We start from the raw sequence: 17,423 nt of genomic DNA, 5'->3' as shown, positions 1-17,423 counted from the left end.
CAAAATTCGGCGGTCCAGAAGCCGGTGCCTCCGGACCAGATGCCGACAGAGGTCGACGCTCCTTCCCGTCCAGAGGTCGACGCTCCTTCCCGTCCAGAGGTCGACGCTCCTTCCCGTCCAGAGGTCGACGCTCCTTCCAGTTCAGAGGTCGACGCTCCTTCCAGTCCAGAGGTCGACACCCCTTCCAGTCCAGAGGTCGACTCTCCTTCCAGTCCAGAGGTCGACACCCCTTCCCGTCCAGAGGTCGACGCTCCTTCCCGTCCAGAGGTCGACGCTCCTTCCCGTCCAGAGGTCGACGCTCCTTCCCGTCCAGAGGTCGACGCTCCTTCCAGTCCAGAGGTCGATACTCCTTCCAGTCCAGAGGTCGACACCCCTTCCAGTCCAGAGGTCGACTCTCCTTCCAGTCCAGAGGTCAACGACGCTCCTTCCAGTCCAGAGGTCGACGACGCTCCTTCCAGTCCAGAGGTCGACTATCCTTCCAGTCCAGAGGTCGATGCTCCTTCCAGTCCAGAGGTCGACGCTCCTTCCAGTCCAGAGGTCGACTGTCCTTCCAGTCCAGAGGTCGACTGTCCTTCCAGTCCAGAGGTCGACTGTCCTTCCAGTCCAGAGGTCGACTATCCTTCCAGTCCAGAGGTCGATGCTCCTTCCAGTCCAGAGGTCAACGTCCCCTCCAGTCTGACGTCTCCCCCTCCGGTCCAGAGGCCGACGTCTCCCCCTCCCCAGCGTGTGGATCCTCACCTCCATTTCACTCACCGGCACGCCTGTGACAAAATGCTGCAAAGTTGATTAAAACAAGTGAATAACAGCTCCTGCGGATCTCGATGAAGGCTGAGGAGATAATTCTGCTGTCTGAGCAGGAAAATATCCAAAACATCTCTTCTGTCAGAGCTACAAGGCTCTTTGTGTTCTCCTTCCAGACGGGGAGAGGGAGCTATAGTCATCAAATTTCAAAATGGTCTCCTCATCTCCTTGATGACATCATTAAAGATTTAAGACTCATGATAATTTATTGTCATTTCACAGGAAAACAAAGCAATTACTGCAGTTTGCCCTCTTCCCAGCAGAACTGAAGGGATACAATTTGTGGAATGAAGTCTGTCCCTCGTCTCCTGCCCTTTTCGCGATCCGATGTGACTGAGTGGAGTTCAGACGGAAGGGCAATTTCTGAGAGTGAAACTGAGACAGAGCGGAGCTGATGTTTCTGAATCAGTGGGTCAGTGGGTCACAGACATCACTGGACATCTAACAATCCAACGACCCTCCGTGCCTCTCCGAGCTCCCGAGGAATCGCCCGTGTTCTCCAAACGCAGCTGCACGAAGCAGAACTGGCTCAGCAGCAACACACCAGCAAACACAGACATGCGTACGGTGCCATGGAGTGCTGATACAGGAGCGAGCCCCTCTGAGAGTTGCACATGTAGAGCACAGACCCTCTGATACAGAAGAGCACCTAGAGACCAAGGTTGTGTTTAAACTCCATTAGGAGCAAAGACTCCCTAATTAAACCAATGTTTTAATTAGGATTTGGACAGCCGAATGAGGAGGGATAATGGCGTTCGTTTATCCAACAGAGAGCGTTTATTTCAAATGAGTCACGCCAACATCTTGATGAGTGGACCTCTTTGTGTATGATCCATCAGTACAGTCAGTGACTTTGGAAATAATGTTTTTTTTTTAGATTTTAAAGCTGTAAAATTGCTAAAATAGTTGGTTTTAGTCAGATCTTTAGAAATAACTTTATAAATTAAATCATATTTGGATCTCACTACAGTTACAACAAAACTCACTCCGGCAGTGTTGTCACTCTCCACCGCCAGTTTTGGCACAGGGGGTGGTGAAGTAAAAACCTGCAGGTGGCTGATGGGAACTCTCAGCCGAATCAACTTCAGCATCCTTGAAGTAATGCTGCTGATGAAGAGGCAGCCTGTTACACAATAGTAAGTCCAAAAGGCAGAATAATATAATAAAAATAGCTGCCAAGAGCTAAAAAGAACCCAAGCAGAAAACCTCAATAGGCCTGATTATTTATTTATTTATTTATGATTTATTTATCACCGATAAAGTAGCAAAACATGGAAAATGGGGTGCAGACCTTTCATTTGTGAATGAATTCCTGCTGGGCAATGAGAATTTATTAGTAGTAAAAATTAAAAATGAGCAATTATAATTCTGTTTGATTCTCTGAGTACATTTAAATGTTTTTCCTTTTTATTCCTCCAAACATTTTGGAAATTATTCTATTGAGATTCCTTAATTAGATTTTCATGGGAGGAATGTCACTTGAGCTTGAATTAAATTCTGGAAGTTTTTTTTCTATTGCTACATGAAAATCTATTAATGGAGAATTGACAGCAAAAATATCTTTTTGACCAAATCCCTAACAGGTATTAAAATAAAAGCTTATAGGGTTTCAGAGAGAAAATGGGCCATCTTGGTGTCACTATTAAAAATAATTTAGATATTATTTCTCAAATCCAAACATGTTTATTGTCGATTTTCTTTCTTGAAAACTTGTTTAATCTGCGTTATTGTTAAAGTAACGCTTAGCACTTTCCTGCATAGACTTGGATACGTGGACGCCCCATTAGGAGCTGGAGGCCGTAACACCGTTGCCACCATATTGGGTGGGTTCCTCACTTTCCAAACCCAACTGGAGTCAACGCAGTATGAGCAGCTATGCCCGGTTTTGTGCAGCCTATGGTTGCAACAACCGGTGCACTACTGAAAACAGATTTTGTGGGATTACTATTGACTTTTCTAGCCTACCTGTTGGGATTAAAATTTTTTATTGATTTTACTTTTTATTTATATTTTTGTCATCGTGGCATAGCATATGTCTGATTTTGTGAAAAGCACAACAAAAGTTAATTTTTTGTTTAGTAAACACCTTCCCCAGTAGAAATAAATGCACTGGGAACTCATCCAAGATGGCAACCCACTGCTATGCCAGCTCTAATAGGCAGCACCACTCCACATCCCGTCTACATATGGTGCATTCCAGTTTTCCTCGGAACTCGATTTTCTGAGATAAGTTAGCCGGAAAAGACGCAATGAAGTCGAAATTTTCAGATGTGAGCTTGTAGGTTTCAGAGGACCCCAAGGTCCCAAATTTAAAGAGCCCAGTGCCACAAGAAGTAGTTATCGTCTTTATATTTTCTCATTTACATGGTCTGTTTTCATTCTTTTTGCTATTTAACAGCACCAAGTAGTTGTTTTCCATTGTTGTGTTGTTGTTATCAATAGTTACGTTGTTGAAAAATTCAGCATTGCTACCAAATTTGACTGGTGTTTATGGTTTTTACTTTTCCTGAGTTCAAATATGTACATTTGAATTGTGAATATACACACACAAACAATGTTTTATTGGTTGTGTGTGGCAACTGTCAAAGGGAGTGTGTGTCACTATCACTTAGGCACGGAGAATAGGGTATAAATAATTTTAACAACATTGGTGGTGCCCATTTTTTCCAAGTTGGAAGCTGGAACGCAAAACGAGTCCGTTACATCATTTCCTGCTTGGACTTTCCCAGTTCCGAGGACAACTGGAACACAGCAAAATGATGTCTGCATTTTTTTTTTACTCCTCCGCCCTACTGGTTGAAAGTGGAATTACAGATGTCATAAAAACCTCTGCAGCTGTAGCTAGCACGTACAACAAGCTAACACTAGGAAGAGCCAACTAATACAAAAACAAACCACAAAGTAAAAAGAACCACACTGTTTAACAAATGTTATTATTGCTTACAAGTCCAGTAGCAACAAAGCCAGGTCACCATCAGTCCGTGATTTTGTAGCCTTCCTTTACTTGCTCAAACTAGCGTAGGCCGCGCTGATGTTCACTCTGGTTTTAGTTCTTATGCTCCAAAGACATTACTCTCTTACTTTTACTTCCAGGTGCCGCCATGATGCCAACAAACAGCAAACTTCTTTTTCCTATTTTTGTGCTTTTTATTGATGTTTGGTTAACTGAAAATACTAACCTCTTCTACGGCTTGACATTTACAGACTGACAATAATTCAGTTTGGGTTGAGTTAGCATTCAAGCTAGGTTGGTGTGCTAAGTTGAATGTGTAATATGGGCCATTCCCATCTGTACCGGGTCGGCCCGGGCCGGGTAGCGTAGGTTGTTTACATATCTGGGTGGCTTGGTATTTTTCCGGGCCAACCAAGGCTCATTCTCAGCCCTCTTCTCGAGGGGGTCTGCTTCAGGCCGACCAGGACCAACACACCCACTGCTGACAGCAAATTCACACCTTCCATTAGAGCAAGCCTCTGATTGGTGGGTAGAATCAGCCCACATGGGCTTCAGGCAAGGATGTGTGGAATCAACCGGGCCAGGCTGGGGCCGACTGGGGCTACCCGGCCCGGGCCGACCCGGTACAGATGGGAATGGCCCATTAGTGGATCATTCCATCGTGGATGCTGTGAACCGGGTTTCATTTTGTTGATTGATAGCACCCTCTTATAAACACACAACGCTATTGGTCAACACTCTAGGCTCATGTAACTGATTTGTTTTGGACTCCCTTGAAAATGAGGTTTTTATCTCAATGGGACCTTCTTGGTTAAATAAAGAATAAATAAATAAAAATAAAGGCCAGGGAAGGGACTTGGGGGGAATATAAATTATGAAAGATTACTTAATATCACAGAACAGGGTTAGATAGTCACATTTAACCATTACTAAGTAACTTTTTTAAGTTACTTTAAAAACTTTAAATCCCCAGCTTTAAATTTTAAAGAAAAGAACAGTTGGTGAAGTGTCCAAAAGATGAATAATATTTTACATTTAGTAGCTGCTGTTATGTCACAGATAATTAATGCTTTATTGTTTTTCTTCCTTCCTCTCTTTCATGTGCTCAAAGCGGCAGATGGCGTGCCAGTCCAAAAGGATGGGGAGCAAGTAAGTCTTCATCTGTCCCTCGTTCCCACCTTGTCTTGTTGACTTCCTTTGGCAGTGGCCAGTGTCACCTCTCCTTACCTGAGGTGCTGAGTGACAGCTCCCCCTGCTCTCCGTAGCTCAGTGTTCCTGCTTATGTCGTAGATTAGAAAAGCAGCTCGATGTGAGTTGCTCAACTTCCACGACTTTTCGTCATCCGACATGGAGCGTTGCTCGTAGAAGTCTGAGCAACCACTGGTCTGCTTGGCTTATTGCTGGTGTTAGGATGCCTGCTGCTTTTTTTTGTTACTGCACAAAGCAAAAACATCACTTTTCTTTTCTCCAACTTTTTCATTAGTTCTTTGTGTGTTAGTTTCTTTGTGCTGGGAAAAAATTAAACATTAGTATCTCGTTATAACGAGAAACAAATCCTTCATTCCCCCCCACCCCCGCACTGTCGGTAATATGCTGCCGTACCCTTGTATCATGCTCTTCCTGTGTTTCACAGGAGAGGAAGCCATTTTTGGACTAAATTGTAGAGAACCCCACTATTTTACCCAAAGGCATCATTTATTTATTCATCACGTCCCAGTATGCCCTTCGGAAAGAAAAAGCAGCTACACACACACACACACGCACGCACACACACACACACGCACGCACGCACGCACGCACGCACGCACGCACGCACGCACGCACGCACGCACGCACACACACACACACACACACACACACACACACACACGCACGCACGCATGCACACACACACACACACACACACACTGCATGTTTGACGTTGGCTATTGGAAAACAACGTCGGTAAGCTTCGAGGAGCCTAGCTCCACCACTCAAGTGTGTTAAATCTCTCGTCATTTCTACTGCTGCAGAGGGAGGAGTTGGGAAAAGTGTGGAGAAGGAGGAAGTGGGAGCAAAGAATAGAATTACAAGAAAGACATGTAAAGAGAAAGGAAGAGGCTGGTATTGATTAATAACATGATGCTTGGAGCTGATGGAAACATGTAATCCGATTACAGCTCTCTCTCTCATCCTCCCTTTGGTTACCAAACACTAAAAAAACCTCATCATTACATTATTCAGCAACACTAAAGTGACCAAATGCATCATTTTTGTTTACTTTGAATTATGACGCCAAAATCAACATAATTTGATTAAAAGCTTTAATCAGTCTACAGATTTACATATTTTTCTTATAAATTACAATATATATTATAATTCTGTAAACATTTTTTGCACTGTAGATACAGAATAGTGCTTGTTTTATATTTTACATGAAGAAATGGTTTAAAAAACATTCAAAAGGGTTTATTTGGTGTCTAGTTGAGCCTATGAGGAGGTTTTTGTCTTTCCTCAATTTGTTGCTGCTCGTATTGTGATAAAAATATTTGTCCTTTTTGTTTGTTTTTCATTTTTCGGTAACCTAAAGGTTTCAGATCAGCAAACAAATTTCACATCATAGAAAAACAACCTGAGAATACAAAATGCGGTTTTCAGAAGATGATTTCCTTTATTGAACGAAAAAAATCTATGCAGCCAACCTTTCTCGATGTTCCTCCCATAACTACTACTGATAAACACAACACAGCATTTTAAACTGGTCAGTGTGACACAACTCTTGTTTTTATTCATATCTAAAGACCAAGTTCACTGAGAAACACTTTTTAGTTGTTAATTTTGAAACATGATCGGTCACTTTGAGGATCACTCACAGGCTAAATGTGAATGTGTCAGTATAAGCATAATGTCAGTATAATGTGTCTTCTACCCGTTTCTTGCATTAGTCTGCGATTGATAGACAGGGAAACTCAGATTAGAAATGCCTGTGACATTAGCTTGTCATAATGTCAAATTAGCATGCTATTTTTAAGCACCCAGGAGAGAGCAGAGCACGTCTCAGCTAGAAGAAGCTAACCGGTAGCATTAGCAACTTCACATATGGCAGAACTCCCTCAGGCTTGTGTTATTTGTTGAGATAAAACCTCCATGTTGTACGTAGTAAACTGGGTCATCAGTGGCGTGGAACGGCAGCAGAACGTCACTGCTTCAGTTATGATTCATTATCGACTATGGGGTTGATCCAAACTGGCCGTGGCATGGAACTCGTAAGGCAGCAGCTCCCTGCGTAGCTAAAGATAGGATTGGATTCCAGGATGAGTCAATATCTGCAATTAACATAGGGCTAGGCAGGAAATCACACACGGCATCAGTGTAAAACATTTGGTAATTTTCAAAATAAAAGTCTATTGCAGAAATGTGATGTTGCATCTATGTATATAAAGTCTATATGTGTGACCTCACAGTTTATTTACTACCAGTATCTTTTGAGAATTGCAACGGTGTGTTTTTCTTAATGGATTAACGTGCGTCAAAAATGTTCCACGCCACTGATGTCCCCAGTGTGAAACTGGGGTTAGCCAATCAGAGGCGAGATGTCAGAATCTCAGGAAATCCAAATCCTGCCATGTTCTGCTTGTGTCTGCTTTAGCTCACTTCTAGTTCCTGAAACAGGAGCGCCAGAGCTTTTTTCCTACAGAGATCAACTCACTAGGCATTCATTTATACTAGAGACCAATTGTTTTGAAAACACGAATGAACTGGGTCTTTAAAGTCAAAGGACAGACATTCTCCTTCGGGATTTTCAGGTAGAGAGCAGAAATCATGATTTCATCATATGGACCAGAAAACCAGCCCCAGACCATCACACTACCACCACCATGCTTTAGCTGTTGGTATTGACCATCATTTTTGTTTTGTTTTAATATGCAGTGTTTAGCTTTGCCGGGATGCACTCCTTCAAGAAATTCATCTTTTGTTTCATCAGTCCACAGATTATTTTCCACAGAGTCTTGAAGATCATCCAGATCTTTTATGTTAAATGTGAAACAAGACTTGGTGTTGTTTCGGGTCAGCTGAGGTTTTGGACTTGGAACTGTCCAGTGATTTTTGACTGTGTCTCTTTATTGTTTGTTGATTCATGAGCTTTGACTATAGCATTACCCAAGTGAGACCTGCAGTGCGCTAGATGATTATTTTGTTCTTGAGTACCTTTAAAACATGACATGATGTGTTGCTTTTTGAGATCTTTCAGCCTCCTTCTTGTCGTCAGATTCTATTGTGTGTGTGTGTGTGTGTGCGTGCGTGTGTGTGTGTGTGTGTGTGTGTCCTCCATCCCCAGTGAGTCGTGGAGGATGGCTGCTTGTACCGAGCCAGGATCCTCTGGAGGTTTCTTCCTGTTAAAAGGGAGTTTTCCTCTCCACTGTCACTTTATGCTTGCTTAGTATGAGGATTGCTGTAAAGTCACTGACTCAGTGAGTCAGTGACTTGATGCAATTTGCTGGGTTCCTTATATAGGAAACATTTTTTCTGATTGGCTTAATGAACTGACCTGAAATGGAATGTTTATTATGTGAAGTGCCTTGAGACGACTCTTGTCGTGATTTGGCGCTATTTAAATAAAATTGAATTGAATTGAACTGAATATTGAAGTGATTTTTAAATCCTACAGATTTGATGAGTCTTGGATGTGTTTGATTAAATTTAACTCACATTTTCAAACAATATGAACACTTACAAGAATTTTATTATTGACGGTCACACCTGGTTAGTTTGAAAAGCTTTGTTTTCTTTATAAATGACATGTCGTATTTCTCAGGCAATGATTTGAAAGATGTTTGATATGAAGCATTTAAATGAAACAAAAAAAGAAATTATGAAAAGAGACGTGGAATACAGCAGTCTCGCTAGCTAACTACGCAGTTATCTACAGTTGTGGTCAGAAGTTTACATACACTTGTACAAAATATAATATAATGGCTCTACTGAGTGTCCCGTTATTTCTAAAACTCTGATTTTTCTCTGATAGAGTGATTGGAACAGATACTTCTTTGTCACAAAAAACATTCATGAAGTTTGGTTCTTTAATGTCTTTATTATGGGTTAACAGAGAAAAGTGATCACATTTGCTGGGTCACAAATATACATACAGCAACATGATCTAGCAATTTTGGTGACATAGAAACGTGTCAGTGAACTGAGCTTCATAGCATGGCCTCTTAACTTCTTGTGAGTGATTATGAGTGACTACAGCGGGTGACTTCTCTTAGGCCAGGTAAATAGGGCTCATTGCATACAAACGCCCACAAACGCTACAATGGGAAAGTCAAAGGAGCTCAGCATGGATCTGAAAAAGCGAATTATTGACTTGAACAAGTCAGGAAAATCACTTGGGGCCATTTCAAAGCAGCTGCAGGTCCCAAGAGCAACAGTGCAAACAATTGTTTGTAAGTATAAGGTGCATGGCACTGTTTCATCACTGCCAAGATCAGGAAGAAAACGCAAGCTATCACCTGCTGCTGAGAGAAAATTGGTCAGGAGGGTAAAGAGTGAACCAAGAATCACCAAAAAGCAGATCTGCCAAGAATTAGAAGCTGCTGGAACACAGGTGTCATTGTCCACAGTCAAACGTGTTTTGCATCTCCATGGACTGAGAGGCTGCCGTGCAAGAAGGAAGCCCTTGCTCCAAAAGCGGCACCTTAAGGCTCGACTGAAGTTTGCTGCTGATCACATGGACAAAGATAAGACCTTCTGGAGGAAAGTTCTGTGGTCAGACGAAACAAAAATCGAGCTTTTTGGCCACAATGCCCAGCAATATGTTTGGAGGAGAAAAGATGAGGCCTTTAACCCCAAGAACACCATGCCTACAGTCAAGCATGGTGGTGGGAATATTATGCTGTGGGGCTGTTTTGCTGCCAATGGAACTGGTGCTTTACAGAGAGTAAATGGGATAATGAAGAAGGAGGATTACCTTCACATTCTTCAACATAACCTCAAATCATCAGCACGAAGGTTGGGTCTTGGGCGCAGTTGGGTATTCCAACAGGACAATGACCCCAAACACACATCAAAAGTGGTAAAGGAATGGCTAAATCAGGCTAGAATGAGGGTTTTAGAATGGCCTTCCCAAAGTCCTGACTTAAACCCCATTGAAAACATGTGGACAGTGCTGAAGAAACAAGTCCATGTCAGAAAGCCATCAAATTTAACTGAACTTCATCAATTCTGTCAAGAGGAGTGGTCAAAGATTCAACCAGAAGCTTGCCAGAAGCTTGTGGATGGCTACCAAAAGCGCCTAATTGAATTGAAAATGGCTAAGGGACATGTAACCAAATATTAGCACTGCTGTATGTATATTTGTGACCCAGCAAATGTGATCACTTTTCTCTGTTAACCCATAATAAAGACATTAAAGAACCGAACTTCATAAATGTTTTTGTGACAAAGAAGTATCTGTTCCAATCACTCTATCAGAGAAAAATCAGAGTTTTAGAAATAACGGGACACTCAGTAGAGCCATTATACTATATTTTTTACAAGTGTATGTAAACTTCTGACCACAACTGTAACTAGCAACCCTACTGTGCCCTGATTAACACACACTAAACTCTTATAATCCTAACTCATGTCACACTAAGCTAAAGTAGAGCTAAACAACCGATTTTTCTTGTTCCTGTCATTTACATCTAGGGAAGGGAACATAGGATCCCTGAATTACAGTAATAATTCCAGTTTAAAGAGGTTTATAGAAGACTTCCTTGAACCGAGCAGGAATTCCTTGAGTCGTGGTTTTTAAGGATGGAATATTTTTTCCTGAGGAAAATCTTTGCTTTTAGTTCTGGTTGTAACAAATTCAGCCAGTACAATGCCACCCTAATCTTCACTGTATAAAGTCTTGATATGGCTTTTTGGGTTTCACTATCAAGTGGGATTATGTGTTATATCTGCAAGAGTGACCTCTGCTGAGCTCACTCCTCCACTTTATGTGAAATTTAACACTTTATTTATGTCCATTTGCAAAAATAGATTGCGAGGCTTGTGTTCAGATATAAATTTTTAGAGATTTCTAGTCAGCATTCACGTTGGAACCACTTCTTTCAAGCTCTTTTCTCCATGTCAGGTCTAACCCCACTTGCATGGCAATTTAATCCCTGACCTGGATCATGTTTAAACAATTAGCTTACGCTGTCTCTCACTCGAAGTGCTATTTAGTTTTATTTGTGTAACAGCCTTATGTAAAATGAATGTGCAACAGCAGGGCCCAGCCTCATGCTGGTCTGTGTTAATTATTTCTTTCAAACTCTCAGGAAGTCGATTATTTTCAGTCCCTAAACCTCAAAATATTTATGCTGTAAAGGAATCCGTCACATGTGGCCCAGACCACCTGTGGATGTGGGTTCTGTCACGCATCATGCCTGTATTTCAGGTTTTATTACCTCAGTTCCTTAGTCACAACTCTCAACCAATGAACACGGTCTGCTGCTGTGAAAACACAATCAATTGTGTTTTATTCTGTAGTTTCAATTTGCCGATAAGACATGAGACTCATTACCAAAACTTGATTTGGGTCAGAGGGAGGGTGGTTGTCACTTGCCTAGTAGGGGTTGTATCAACTAGTCGACTAGTCGACTTCACTGCTCTGTAGTGACTTTTTATGCCTTTCATCGACTAGTCGCTGTCACGTGATAATGACCGACAAGATGGAGTCCTCGGAAAAGACAGCAGGTGATGAGCCCCTGCGCCAGAGCGTCGGTATCTGACACTCCCCGTAAACCGACATTTGACCGAATTGTGACCTTTACCCTCTTGCAATTGAACCTTCCCCTCACCCCCATCCTAACCTTAACCAGCTTGTGCATGCAAAGCTTCGTTTTGCATTTCATCGTTCCTCTCAAACACGCTTAACGGAAAATTTAGACTGACAAACTGGGTAACAGTTGGGGGGGGGGGGGGGGGGTGTTAAATAGAAAGAGGGTAAAGATCAAAATTCGGTGAAATCTCCATTTTACTGTGGGCGTCAAAAAGCGACGCACTGTGCCAGAGCGTCGCCTCCCGACGTGCTTCAGAAAAAAAATCGCTTGGTCACCCATCATAGTTTTAGCTGCTTCAGGTGTATGACGTCATCAACGACTAGTCAAAGTCGACTAGATTTTCATTACTTGACTGTCGACTTTTAAAAAAATGAAGTCATGCAGCCCCTAGTGCCTAGATGTTTGAGCGTAAAGCGCCTGGCCTAGCAACACATCACCTTGACATTGAGAAACACCCATTGTCTGACGGGGTGGGGAATGTAAAAAGTTGGCATGACTATTATTCTGCGTGAACCGAGCTTCAGTCAGCACCCTATTTCCAAAGAGATTTTTTATTTCAATGATTGCTTTCTGTTCAGATCAATCTGCTTCGATAAACGTGCAACGTAAACGACGTGAAGCAGGTTCATAACATAGCTTTAGCCTTCACAGCTATGAATTTTTAGAGCCGGTGTCAGTACCAGATCGGCTCGGGGTCCTGCGTCTTCCAAATACATCACCGTAGATGACTGGCTGAACGCAAGACTTACGAAAGTTACGATACCACGTTTGTAAAAGTTACGTTAGCACGACGATGAAGATTTTGATTGGTCAGAACGAATTTACGGTTGCAGTCTTAGCGGATGTAGTTCAACAGTCAACACTTTTTGGAGAAAATATGTTTGATTTTCCAAAGTGTAAAATAAAAGTAAAGATATCAACTGATAAACGGTGACCCTCAAAAGCTCTTGATTTAGATGAAATGGGGCAAAAATAAAATATAAGAACTTTATTGAAAAGACACCAAGCAACATTTTGAATGAATGAATGAATGAATGAATATAACAACTAAGGAAAAATACAGACAAATTCCACATTAATACAAACAGAATTGGCTTCACATATAAGAACTGTTGTCTGTTTTGGCAGTCTGGTGTTGGTTTTATGTCATTTCACATTCTTTACAAAACAAAGATAAGATGGTGTTTTATTAACAAATTACAATTATAAAGAAAACATTTAGGTGTTAACAAACACATTGTTTTAACAAAACCTCTTATCTGCAGTGATGTGGGCATTGTACCGGTCTGTCGTGGTGAAGAGAGAGCTGAGTCAGAAGGTGAAGCTCTCGATTTACCGGTCGATCTACGTTCCTACCCTCACCTATGGTCATGAGCTTTGGGTAGTGACCAAAAGAACGAGATCGTGGATACAAGTGGCTGAAATTAGCTTTCTCCGAAGAGTGGCTGGGCTCTCCCTTAGAGACAGGGTGAAAAGCTCGGCCATTCGGGAGGGGCTCGGAGTAGACCCGCTGCTCCTACACATTGAGAGGAGCCAGTTGAGGTGGCTCGGGCATCTGGTCAGGATGCCTCCTGGACGCCTCCCTGGTGAGGTTTTCCGGGCACGTCCAACCGGGAGGAGACCTAAAGGTAGACCCAGGACACGGTGGAGGGACTGTCTCTCACCTGGTCAGGGGACGCCTTGGGATTCCCCCGGAGGAGCTGGCCCAAGTGGCTGGGGAGAGGGAAGTCTGGACCTCTCGCCTTAGGCTACTGCCCCCAGCGACCCGACTCCAGATGAGCGGATGAAAATGGATGGGTGGATGGATGGATGGATGGATGGATGGAAAACCGCTGATGTCTTTCCAAAACTTATGTGTGAAAGCTGAGTGGATTTGCCGTAATGTGACGTCATCAGCAGGCGCAGGACCCCGAGCTGATCTGGCAGCCTGAGCAGATCTGGTACACACACGGTGGGTGTTTCTCAATGTCAAGGCGCCTGGCCTTCCAAGGCGATGTCTTGCGAGGTCAGTGGCCTTGGTTACGTGGACACTGTCCTTCCTTGGTCAAAGAAAATGGTTAAATGCAACAGACTTGCATCACGTGATCGCGGCTTCCACGGCGGTCACATAACGTCATGTGACACGGGAGACAATGTTATATTTTATACGTATTAGTTTCAATATAAATATATAACGAGCCTTCAACATTTTAAGTTGTGTATATGTTTATTTAATAAATATATAAGTGAGTTACTACCCGCTAGCCACCAAAGCTGCAACTAATAAGCAACTAGCCAACAATAGAAAACTTCTTTGGATCTAAAAAAAAAAACAACATTTTAAATGAGTTGACTTACTTTTAAATTAGAAAATTGCCCTCGAAGTAGCTGCCGGCTTCTGATCCGCCGTCCTTTTGAAAATACCACTGTGTATTTTGGGTAATTTTTGACAAAGGCCAGGCTACAAGACACCTCCCATGTATCCTCGCTCAGCTAGCTAAACGGCTAACAAACGGAGAACACACGCCTTGGTAGAACAAGAACAATGGAAAACGTCTTGGCGGCTCCCGATCACGTGTCTCCTAGGCAGACCCAAGACATCAAGGCAAGGTTCCTTGGCATTGAGAAACACCCCGGGGTTGTTTTAAGAAGAAGCCCTGCTAGCTGTTCGCATTAAAGCAGAAATGTGGAGGTTTAGTCCAATGGCACCATCTAGAGGCTGAAAATGTACTGCACCATAAGCCGTAAGTTGAAAGCAAACCCTCTCGTTTGTGAAAGTGCTCCTCTAGCCATCCAACAAAGCGAAAACACATTGTTTTACAATAGTTATTCTCAGTGTTGGGAGCAATGGCATATAAGTATAACGTTGTTGCTACAAATTTATTTTTTAGGGAATGGAGTGATCTTATTACTCTAGTAATCTAGTACTTTTCCCATTTTTGCAACGCTGTTACCATTACTGGGCATGTAAAGGGGTGTGTTACTACAATGTGGCTGAATGAAGCGCAGCTTTGTCAGACTTTCCGACAGCCCCGAGTGTTGGGAATAAAAACGCTCTGTACCCAAACCCCCATCCTGCCCCAAGCCGCTAACAAACGACAGGAATGTACATACACACACAGCGGGTCTCCGATTGTCGTATGTGTCGGTATATTTATTTTTTTCAAGATTCTAGTTTTTATTGCCCTGTATCGTTTGCCAGATGGAAGACTTCTGAAGAGATGGTTAGCAGGGTGGGTTGAGTCCTTTAGGATCATTGTGGTTTTACAAAGGCAGCGAGTGGTGAAGATGCCATCCAGGGCATGCAGGTGTGTGTGTTTTTTTTCTCTCTGCAGTTTTGATTACTCTCTACAGGGTTTTCCTGTCAGCTGCAGAGCTGCTGCTGCTGTACCACACCAGGATGCTGTTGGTAAGGACACTCTCTATGGAGCAGTGATACAGCGACACCAACAGTTTTTGTGGCAGGTTAATCTTCCCGAGAGCCCTCAGGAAGTATAGCCATTGAAGTGCCTTCTTTATCAAACAATTGGTGTTGTGTGTCCATGAGAGGTCCTCTGATATGTTTTAAAGACTTACTTTTCCATGAGAAAGGTCGCCAACTCTGCTTCTGTTAGGATACGTCCGAAAACATGCGCGTATGCTCTGCGATTGACATCTGTATGTAAGCAGAGGTCTAACGCTATTGGCTAATACTGAACGCCTACGGGATAGCAGACAGGCTTAGAAAAACAAAACTGACATATAGGGAGCTTAAAGGTTGGTTTATGCTTGACGCGTCCGCAAGGTCCACACGGCTCCGCACGGAAAAGTTGCGTCATTTTAACAACAACGCCCCTCCACCGCGCCTCCGCACGGCCCAAAGTCTCAGCAACGCACACCTAGGAAATGTTCTAACCACGCGGACGGTCGGACGAGGAAAAACATGGCGGACCGGCAAGAACTAGTATGGCAGAGGTTCGTAAATACAGACATTTGTATGATTCAGCTCTCAGAGATCACCGTGATCAACATGTTGTTAAGAATTCTTGGAGAGAAATAGCTCGCACTGTCGGAAAAGACGAGGACGCTGTTAAAAATGCTGGAATGCCATGTTGTAAACAGTCATTTCTACTTCTACTATGGTGTAGTGTTGGATGCATGCCGTAGAGCTCCATGCTGCCCCCTACAGTTTGGGAGAATATTGGCTCACCGCAGAGACAAGCCGCATGAACCATAAACGCTGCGAGTTGTGAAGCGCGTTCCAGCCGCGAGCCGCATCACCAAGCGGAAAGTGAATGCATCAAGCATAAACCAAGCTTTAGTCACTTCTGCACCACGGGTCCCCAGAAGAACGGAAAAATGAATGCAAGTCAACGGGGCTAAAAACACTATTTTCTAATCCGCTTGTTTTGTGCCATGGATTTCACATATGATGTCCGTGAATTTTAAAGATGCATTTTGATACAGAGAACACGCTTATTTTTCGAACGGGGGAAAACGCTATTTTAGGTTTTGAGTGAAAATAAGTCCAGGACTACAAATGCGCTTCATGAAAGTGATGTCATCAAACCAGACACAGAGACAACTGAGGGAAAAGGGCTGTAAGTTCAGCGAACTTCCCACAGCAGGAAAGAACCACCATAAATCTGGTCATGTGGTAAGTAGCAGCTACGCTAGGGGAGAGGAGATTATGTGGTGGTGTCACATATGCAACATGCTGATTTCTGGTGTCATGCCAATTACGAACTTTTACAAGCTAATAAATGTCAAAGTACGTGACTGGCGTGGTCAAAACACCCATCATTAGTTTTCATTTAAATTGCAGTACAACATGTGTGTGATCCAGGGCGTAAGGCAAAGTGGATCAGAAAATAACATTTTTAGCCCCGTTGACTTGCATTTATTTTTTCGTTCTTCTGGGGACCCATGGTCCGGAAGTGATTTAGGTTCCCTATATCCTACATTACATCACACTGGGTCATCAATTGCGCAGATTTCTAAAAACAAAATCCTACATAATCCCTGAAAGGGGGAAATTCCAGATTGCTGTTTTAATCTGTAATTGTCCAAACTGAGCCACCTCCAGCTGCCAAGATATTGATTGTACCTTTTCAGTAGAGCCCCACTCCGAATGGCGTCTTTAACCTTGAGAATCTATTTGAAAGAAAGCCTGTGTTGTAGTTGTTATTTTTGCTCAGCCTGCGCTCTGTCTGGGTCCATCAGCAGGAAGGTGAGAACACAGCTGGTAGCCCAAAAGGGCCTCCGGTGAGTTTTGTGTTAGCCCAGCTGATCCGGAAACTAGTGTAGCAGAATTTGCTGCTTATCTGCATTGTCCTCATCATCTGAGTCCCCCCCCTACACACACACCCACACACTCCCCTTCCTCCTGTAGCCCATGGCCCCCCCGCCTATCTACAGCATCAGATACAGATCATCACCACTGACATCTCTCTCAAACTCACACAGCGATCCGCTGGCTCTCAGTGCTTTTGGCAGCACGTGTTACCGAGGAGGAAACCTGTTTAATCATAGCGTTTTCACTTTGTTAGACGTAACTGAGCAAATGAAAACTGATCCCTGTTTGATCCCCTCTCCCCTTCTCCCTGTCATCCTGCTTCTTCACTCAATCCTGGAAATTCCTGTTTATCTGTCTCCGTTGTTATTTCTGCTCATTTCTCTGGATTTCCTCCTCCTCATCTGCATGTCTGATGTGAAATCAACTCTGTCCCGCACCCTTCAACGCACGCCGATGGTTCTGTCCGTCCTGTCCACTCTCTTACGCTCTCTCGCTCCCTCTTCCCCCCCATTCCTCCCTCCCCCCCGTTTCTCTTCCTCAGCATGGACGTTCAGAATTTTCATGGGAAGGAATCAACGTAAGTGTTGTGGCATCATTCCTCCATGCTTTCCCTCTCCTTATCTATTTT

The 17,423-nt window shown here is 43.2% G+C and overlaps 1 protein-coding gene across 5 annotated transcripts in view; it reads left to right on the top strand.

Moving 5' to 3' along the window:
• The window catches only part of fam131bb (family with sequence similarity 131 member Bb), a 49,320-nt gene that overhangs the window by 12,888 nt on the left and 19,009 nt on the right, over positions 1-17,423 (top strand). For 3 of the 5 annotated variants that reach the window (XR_011520546.1, XM_015950183.3, XM_015950182.3), the window contains exons 3-4: positions 4,866-4,903; positions 17,337-17,372. Coding sequence is in view for 4 of the 5 variants with exons in the window: in XM_015950183.3 (XP_015805669.1) it covers positions 4,866-4,903; positions 17,337-17,372 (74 nt within the window). In the remaining variant the exon portion in view is untranslated. The remainder of the gene's footprint in view (positions 1-4,865; positions 4,904-17,336; positions 17,373-17,423) is intronic. The other 2 variants (XM_054741039.2, XM_015950184.3) reach the window with 1 other exon arrangement.

This window comes from Nothobranchius furzeri, chromosome 5, assembly GCF_043380555.1.
Source record: "Nothobranchius furzeri strain GRZ-AD chromosome 5, NfurGRZ-RIMD1, whole genome shotgun sequence".
Classification (NCBI taxonomy): Eukaryota; Metazoa; Chordata; class Actinopteri; order Cyprinodontiformes; family Nothobranchiidae; genus Nothobranchius; species Nothobranchius furzeri.
Note: the sequence above shows the minus strand (reverse complement) of the source record. Positions and strands in the feature narration are given on the sequence as shown.